This window comes from Phodopus roborovskii, unplaced genomic scaffold (genome assembly GCF_943737965.1).
Source record: "Phodopus roborovskii unplaced genomic scaffold, PHOROB, whole genome shotgun sequence".
In the NCBI taxonomy this organism is placed as follows: domain Eukaryota; kingdom Metazoa; phylum Chordata; class Mammalia; order Rodentia; family Cricetidae; genus Phodopus; species Phodopus roborovskii.
Window position 1 is genome coordinate 14,633,765 of NW_026125059.1, and position 8,373 is coordinate 14,642,137.

Genomic DNA, 8,373 nt, shown 5'->3' on the forward strand with positions numbered 1-8,373 from the left:
GGTCACCTGCATTTCTTTATTGAGCAACAGCGCTATACCAGGCCCAGAGCTTTGGGCCCCCTTCCTGTCCCTTGCAATGGCTCTCTTGGCCCTCCAGGAGGGCCTGTGTCTGTAGAACAGGGCCTTGGTGGATGGAGCCTTTCCACAAGCTTACCTGACAAACCTCAAGGGTTTTCATCTCAGCAAAAGAGCCTGTATGGGAATGGAAGAGGCCAGAAGCAGACACACGTGTCACCTCTGAGCCCTTTGTGTCCCCCAGCAAGGTGGCAGGAAGGTGGGACTCCAGCATCCTGGGCTGGGCGTCTCCCTCCATCTCCTGTGTCCTCTTGGGGAGCAGGAACAGCCTGGCCCTTCAGGGAGGGAGGGAGGGCTTCGGGGGTTCTCTGAGTCGGAGTGGGTCACATCGCATCGTGTTCATGACCACATAGCTCATGTTGGAAATTAAAGTTTTTGGCTTTTCTACCCTGGCTTTGCTCTTGTTTTGCGTCGAGACAATTCTGCGTGGGAAGATAAGGGGCACGTGTTTTCAGGGGTGAGTGCTCTGGGATGCCAAGGTGCCTTGCCGTGGGATTGTTAACACCCTCTCTGGGCAGAAGCTAACATCTGGAAGCTCTGCCACAGGTGCCCATGTGAAGCGGGGCCTGCAAATGAGCTCTGGTTTACTGGTGGGTAAAGGAAAGTGATGTGAAATCCCAATGACACGTTGCTGGTGATTGGTGGGACCCAGAATGAAATCTGTCCCACACCACTGAGCTGCCTATCAGTAGTGATAAGGGGGAAGGCCAGCCTGTTGATCCAAAGGGGGCTAGCCAGGGACAAGGCTGTGCTTGACAATGGAGGCAACCATTTTCACACAGGCTAATGTCACCCTTCATGCAGAGCAAAGGGAGTGCCATCTATATACTGCAGAAATTGCCCACTGTGAGCCATAAACTGCCTTCAGTCTGTCTCTAGCTCATACTTCTAGCATGAGCATCCAGTCTCACGAGGAAATTCTAGTGTTTAAAATTATGCCTTTCCCCTTATGTCCTTTTCAGAGCAGAAGCTAGCCACTTGTCATCCTTTGAAGGGGTGACCTGGTGTCACCCCTCCTAGGGGCTGAAGACCACATTTTCCTACAAGTTTAGACTAAACAGTTTACACCTCCAGGGTGACTTTAGAGTCGGCTTGTGCTTTTAGTGAAGCAGTCACGTATTTCTAGAAGGGACGATCCACAGATGGTAACGGGAGACTCAACTTCCTCCAAGCCAGAGGAAGGGTGGGTTTGCTAACAGACGGGACTAGACATTAGCCAGGCCTGACCAGGGTAGGATTGTCAGATGGACTTCCTCCGCGTTCGGCGTCTGTCTGGGCTGCTGTGACAGTAGGGCAGGGCCTCTGGACTCAAGGGAGGCGAGAAGGCTGGGTTGTCACGTGCCCAGGTCTCCAGCTGACTGATGCGAAGAGAGATGCAGGTGGAGGCCGCCCGGCTGATTCGGCTCTCGAGCGCCCCCTTGCGAAATGCGCTGGCGCGGCGGGCTGAGCGCTCAGGGGCGTCAGCGCTAGCCAGGAAGCGCAGGACCACCAGGTTGAGGAAGGCGCCGATGACGGTGAGCCCAAGAAGGATGTAGAGGAAGCTGAAGGCCACATAGGGTGGCTTCCTCTGCAGCGCCTCGTCTCTCTGCAGCGCCACGAAGTCTCCGAAGCCGATAGTGGTGAGGGTAATGAAACAGTAGTAGTAGGCGTGGAAGAAGGTCCAGCCCTCGAAGTGAGCAAAGGCAGCAGCGCCCAGGGCCAGAGTGGCTGCGCATAGCAGCAGCCCTGCCACCACCATGTTCTCTGCAGACACGTGCGGCCGCTGCAGACCCAGGCAGCGCTTGGCCGCCAGCAGCAGACACCTCACCAGTGCGTTTAGACGCTCCCCCAGGCTCTGGAAGGTGACCAGCGTTAGGGGGATGCCCAGGAGTGCATAGAACATGCAGAAGACCTTACCGGAGTCCGTGCCTGGCGCAGCATGGCCATACCCTGTGTGGAAAGAGGGATGAGGTACTGAGAGCCCAGCCTAACCCAAGGCGCTTCCACCCCAGGCCTGCCTGTCCCCAACAGCTCCAACCAAGCCCTACTTAGGTCATCCCCGCGCTCTGAACCTCTGTGTCCCCCTAACCCCAGCAGGTGAATAATCGACCTGTGGTCCTTCAGAACCACAGAATTCTGTTGGGGCATATTCTGTTGTCAGCAGTAGCAAAGGATGGAGGAAGCCCAGAGCCGAAGCATGAACCCAGTTGATAGGATGCTCTGGAGAGGCAAAACAGCTCCACGGCTGGCAGCTCTAGGGGTTGAAGGACTACACAAGGGCGTAAAGAGTTTGGGAACTGCAGGAGGGGTTCTGTGGCTTGGTTGGCACATATTTGATAGGTGCTCTGATAACCAATGGTGTATAGAAAATGTGAATTATAGCAAATTATGCTTGGTTGGAAGGTACAGGAGATATCTTCTATGGCTTCCTAGTACCTACAGAGTAAAGTCCCAGCTCTCACAAGGAAGCCCCAGCTCCCTCCACTTCCAAGCCTCACCCCTCCACTCACCTCCTTCCTCTCCAGCCTCATCCCTCTCTGCTCACCATCCCCACTCTCCAGACTCACCCCTCCTCTCATCTTCCCTCTCCCCAGCATCAACCCTCTCTTACCTGCCCACTCCCCAGATGCATCCCTCCTCTGTCCTCTCCACTCCCAGCCTCACCCCTCCTCTCCACTCCCAGCCTCACCCCTCCTCTCCATTCCCCAGCCTCACCCCTCCTCTCCATTCCCCAGCCTCACCCCTCCTCTCCATTCCCCAGCCTCACCCCTCCTCTCCACTCCCAGCCTCACCCCTCCTCTCCATTCCCAGCCTCACCCCTCCTCTCCATTCCCAGCCTCACCCCTCCTCTCCATTCCCAGCCTCACCCCTCCTCTCCATTCCCAGCCTCACCCCTCCTCTCCATTCCCCAGCCTCACCCCTCCTCTCCATTCCCCAGCCTCGCCCCTCCTCTCCATTCCCCAGCCTCACCCCTCCTCTCCACTCCCCAGCCTCACCCCTCCTCTCCACTCCCAGCCTCACCCCTCCTCTCCACTCCCAGCCTCGCCCCTCCTCTCCACTCCCAGCCTCGCCCCTCCTCTCCACTCCCAGCCTCATCCCTCCTCTCCATTCCCCAGCCTCACCCCTCCTCTCCACTCCCAGCCTCACCCCCTCCTCTCCATTCCCCAGCCTCACCCCTCCTCTCCACTCCCCAGCCTCACCCCTCCTCTCCATTCCCCCAGCCTCGCCCCTCCTCTCCATTCCCCAGCCTCACCCCTCCTCTCCATTCCCCCAGCCTCACCCCCTCCTCTCCACTCCCAGCCTCACCCCTCCTCTCCACTCCCAGCCTCACCCCCTCCTCTCCACTCCCAGCCTCGCCCCTCCTCTCCACTCCCAGCCTCACCCCTCCTCTCCATTCCCCAGCCTCACCCCCTCCACTCCCAGCCTCGCCCCCTCCTCTCCACTCCCAGCCTCGCCCCTCCTCTCCATTCCCCAGCCTCGCCCCTCCTCTCCATTCCCCAGCCTCACCCCTCCTCTCCATTCCCCAGCCTCACCCCTCCTCTCCACTCCCAGCCTCACCTCTCCTCTCCACTCCCAGCCTCACCCCTCCTCTCCACTCCCCAGCCTCACCCCTCCTCTCCATTCCCCAGCCTCGCCCCTCCTCTCCACTCCCCAGCCTCACCCCCTCCTCTCCATTCCCCAGCCTCACCCCTCCTCTCCACTCCCAGCCTCGCCCCTCCTCTCAAATCCCTAGTCTCCACACTCTCATCCTGTTCTTTTCCTACTAGAACGTCATTTCTACGCTTCTTTCTTGTTTTCCCTCACACCCCCCTTGGGCTGCCTTTTCTCCCCTTCCCAGCCCCTTGCTCCCTTCAAATCCCTCCTCATCTTCTGCCACTCTGTTGGCCTTCACTAAGCACCAACTGATTCTGGGAAACTCTGGTTCAAGCACTGTTCACTGGCATACTAATGGTATCTAAGCATATGTGGGCTTCCTTGAGTCACAGCTCACTGTGCCATTGTTGTGGAGTGTGTGGATGTGTCTCTTTCTGGGGAGAGCAGCAATAGCTTACAATGGCTTATAACCAGGGAGAAGTGTGGGGGGGGGGTCCATCTCCCAAAGAGAATATGTCTCCTTCAGCAGACTGACTCTGTCTGTAAAGGTAAAGTACAGACCCCTAGACCTGTGTGGTTTTACACAGTTACCCGTCCAGTATACAAATATGCAAATGGTACGCACAGATAGGCTGCCACTATAGTTATAGCAAAGGTTAGAACCCGGCACACATCTATCCATACAGGCCTGGTTAGGTCTGTCTCAGCAACGTAGAATACTACACCAAACCTCCGTGCCCATATCACCATGCAGACATCTGGCAAGACCTAAGGAAGCTCTTGGTTGTCTCTACTAGGGGACAGGAATGGGGTAGCGTGTTGCTGGCATCCAGAGGTAGAGGATGAGAATACTACCAACATTTTACAGGGCACAGGACAGGCCTCAAAACAGAGCTAACCAGGACAAGGTGTTAGGACTTCCAAGGCTGAGAAGCCCTGCTATTCAGCCTGAAAAAATTGCGGGACTCTTTAGGATTAATATTTTTTTTAAAAAAATATGATGTTCTAAATCAGGGTCTGGGATATATCTCAGTTGACAGAGTGCTTGACATGATGTCCCGGGTTCAATTCCTAGTACCACATAAAAGACAAGCATGGTGTCACACACCTGTAAATCCCAGCACTTGGGAGACTGAATCTGGAAGACCAGACATTCTGTCATTAACAGCTACATAGCAATTCTGAAGGCAGTCAGGACTACATGAGGCCCTGTCTCAAAAACACAAAGGGTGTCCTAAATGAAAAGAGCAGGAATAGGCAGAATAGTATATATAATGTGTCAGCCATACAGTGTGTGTGGTTCTTGAAGGAACTTATACACAGAGCATGTAGCTAGAAGTATGGGAGAGACAGGAAAGATGTACGTGAACCAGGAAGAATGAATGGGTTAAGAGACAGGATAGTGACTCAGAAAGACAAAGATGGCGTGTTTCCTCTTTCACTCAGAATCTAGATAAAAAACAAAACAAAACAAAAAAAACAAACAAACAAACAAAAAAAAACATGAAGAGGTCCAAAGGAAGAGAACAAGAGAAAGTAGTTAGTGCCTGACGTATGTGTGTGAAAATGTCACAGTGAAGCCCATTGTTCTGTACAATTAATATACACTAATAGAAAAGACCAAAGGCTTCCAGGGAAAGGGGGCAGGAATGGCTTTCTTTTTCATTCTGCACCCCCTGGTACCCTGTGAAATGTGCAGTGTGAACATGTATAGTATTCAAAGTCTCGATGTAACATAAGCATTTAAAGCTCCTCGGTTGGTTGCCCTTCCAGTGCGTGGCCCTGTGGGTCTGCCTCCCAGGCATACACTGCCCATCACTGCCTTGAATTCTCGAGGACAGGAACCGTGGTAGCCAGCTCTGTACTCCCTGAATCACCTATGCTCTGCACAGACACAGACAATAGGTTCAAAGAAAGTTAACTGGCTCAAACAAATGGGAGGAGAGGGAAGCTAGAGGGCGACAGAGCCCTCCTTCGGACTAGTAGACCAGGAAATCTGCTTGCGTTCTGCCAGGTTTGAGCAGAGGGAAATGAGTGATAATAGCAACATTGTAGATTGGCTCATTAGGCCAGGGATTAACACTGTTAACCCTGTTTTGTGATAAAGGAAGCAGCTCGAGTTAGGGAGCTGTGCATAGGTCCCAGAGCCTAAGCCCCAGATCCTCCATGCTTCTTGGTGCCTTTCTTCTGCTAAGAACTGCATTTCTGGACTCCAGGGCCTGGCTTCCTGCAAGGCTTCTTTTAAAAAAAAAAAAAAAAAAAAAAAAAAAAAAAAAAGTACAATAAAGCAGGTGGTAGCGCCCCCAAGTGGCCAGAAAAGACAAAACATTTCCCATTTCTATACCATTTTTTGTTGTTTTTGTTGGGTTTTTTGGGTGGTGGTGATTCCCCGCCCCCCCCCCATTTCTTTCCCTAGCTTTTGTTTCAGATTAGCGAGGAGGGAGATCAAATATGGCTGATAGCCCTTCAGTAAAAACGGGACAGGGCAGAGGGCAGAGGTTTCAGATGAGCCACAACTTCTGTAGGTGCCGCAAACAGGCGCATCTTGAGAATGGGGCTTGCAGACAAGAGAGGGCAGAAACATTGAATGGGAGCTGGGTGTACAGCTGGCAAATAATAAATTATTACTAATAAATAGTGCCTGCATAGCCTGTGGCACCATGCTGGGCTGTTCACACAACCTGACCTCACCTTAAACCTGGTTCTACCCAGCAAGGTAGAACATTTGCTTTTTGCCTTTGACAAAAACTTGTGTCGAGGAGGCACAGTAGCCTGCCTGAGAAGGCAGGTGGCTGGAGGTGCTCAGCCTTTAGGGTTGCAGGTTTGCTCAAACCCACGGCTCCTGTGCAAGTGCATTCTCCCAGATGCAGGCTTCTGGTTTGCTCCTCTGAGGCCACGGAGACACCTGGCAACTACAGCTGGCCCCTGGTGCTAAGTGTCTAGATCGTTGGTCAGAGCCTTGGAGAGCCTGTTTCTCTCCTAACAGGTTCCCCAGGTTTAGCCCCTAAGGTCCTGGCCAGGTGTGGTTATGGCAACAGCTGGAGTCCAAATGGTATGTATACATATATAGGGGTTCCTCTGGATGCCCAGTGTGAGTCAAAGCTTTGTCAATCAGTCATCCCCTTAACAAGTGATAGGTTTCCTAGTAGGCTCTAGGACACCAGCCAGGCAGCAGTCACAGGCAAATGGCAGCTCTGTTATATGGGGCTAACAGAATAATTGTTATAACAATAAAAAGACAATCTTATTTCCACAGTGTTTTCTGTGGGTCAGGCCCTACGCTAAAATGATCCACACACATAATAATCTCCACCACATCCGTCATTGCTCCCTCTCCCTTGAAAGACATGTTAGGCCTCCTAGATTTCAGAGAAGAACACTGTGGCTCAGGAAAGTCAAGAAACTTGTCTAAGGCTATACAGCTGACAGAATGGGACAAGGAAGCCCCACTTCTGTTCCCCCAAGAACCTGGGGTTTCTTCTAACCACCCCTATGTTAGCCTCGTGGCAAACGTTTACTGACATTCTGCCCAGTGAGGCAAAGGAGCCTCAGAGAGCTAACATGCCCCTTCCAAAGACAGGGACCGGGTGAGACCACACCGCGGCGGAGATCGAAACTGTGAGGGGCAGAGGGGAGGCTCCTCTGAGGGCTCACCGATGGTGGTGATGACAGTGATGGCGAAGTAGAAGGAGCCTGCAAAGCACCACTGGCGGCCGGCACGGTGCGGCTCAGCCTGCAGCGCCAAGCGCTCCAGCTCCCGGTAGTCGTCGGCAGAGAAGCCGTACTTTCTGCGGAACTCGCCGCGCTTCCGGGCCAGCAGCCGCTGCCGGTTGCGCTCGGCCTCGGACTCCAGCGCATCAAAGACCGCGGCACCCACCAGCAGGTAGGACAGGATGCACAGGATGAGCGCCGCCGTGCGCGCGCTCTGCTTCCTCATCGCGTCTCGAGGGCTCTGAGTCGCGGTGTCCGTGCACCCCGACGGTGCCAGGTCCATCCCTGGGCGTCCAGCGTCCAGCGGAGGGCAGATTCTGAGCTCTCCCGCGGCTTCCTCGCCCTAGCTCAGACAGGTCCCTTCAGGGACATCTGGTGCAGAGGCCCGGCCCAGGTGCGCAGAGGGCCCGCCTCCATCCCGAGCTTGCCCCAGGATTTAGGGCTAGTCACTTTTTCCTTTCTCCCGTCTGTCATCGTCTAGGAAATGTTTATCAAGCGCCCTCTAGTGCCCACCATTCTCGGCGAGAATAGAACAGGTATGCCAGCAAACAGGGAGGGACGATAAATGAGCAAAAAGATAAGGTAAGACAGGTGTGGAAAAGGAGAAAAATAGCGCTTGGAGAGGCATATGCCAAACCATCCAGGAGTGGCCAGGGAGACAAAATTCATGCCACAAGTGTAGGTTCCTTGCCAAAGCAGAAGGGAGGTGACTTGGTAGCAGGAGACAGGAGAGAGCATCAGTGAAGCTGGTGTGGCTGCAGCCGAGAAAATTAGGGTGCAAGCTGGAGAGACAGAGACAGGAGGAGCAGAGAGGCGACTTCTATAAATGCATTTTAATGTAAGTAATGCATTTTAATGTAAGTTTTATTTTATATTTGCCTGCATGTATACCTTGTACCACTTGCATATTCATGGAAGCCTGAAGAAGGTGCAGGTTCCCCTGGAACCTACACAGTTAGTGTCCAGTTGTGGGCCACCATGTAGGTGCTGGGAATTGAACCCTGGTCCTCTGGA

At 53.6% G+C, this 8,373-nt stretch overlaps 1 protein-coding gene across 1 annotated transcript; it reads right to left on the reverse strand.

The window, feature by feature from the left end:
- Positions 1 to 1,311: 1,311 nt before the first annotated feature.
- Kcnk15 (potassium two pore domain channel subfamily K member 15) lies at positions 1,312 to 7,647 on the reverse strand. Its single transcript, XM_051186648.1, has 2 exons — positions 7,303 to 7,647; positions 1,312 to 2,004 (listed from the first exon to the last, which is right to left on the reverse strand). The coding sequence occupies exons 1-2, from the start codon at positions 7,640 to 7,642 to the stop codon at positions 1,316 to 1,318; spliced, it is 1,029 nt and encodes a 342-aa protein (XP_051042605.1). The 5' UTR covers positions 7,643 to 7,647; the 3' UTR covers positions 1,312 to 1,315.
- Between the last annotated feature and the right edge of the window lie 726 nt (positions 7,648 to 8,373).

Coding starts and splice junctions, on each gene's coding strand:
- Kcnk15 (XM_051186648.1), bottom strand. CDS start 7,642: ATGGACCTGGCACCGTCGGGGTGCACGGACACCGCGACTCAGAGCCCT. Junction 2,005..7,302: donor CACTGTCATCACCACCATCG/GTGAGCCCTCAG, acceptor CTTTCCACACAG/GGTATGGCCATGCTGCGCCA.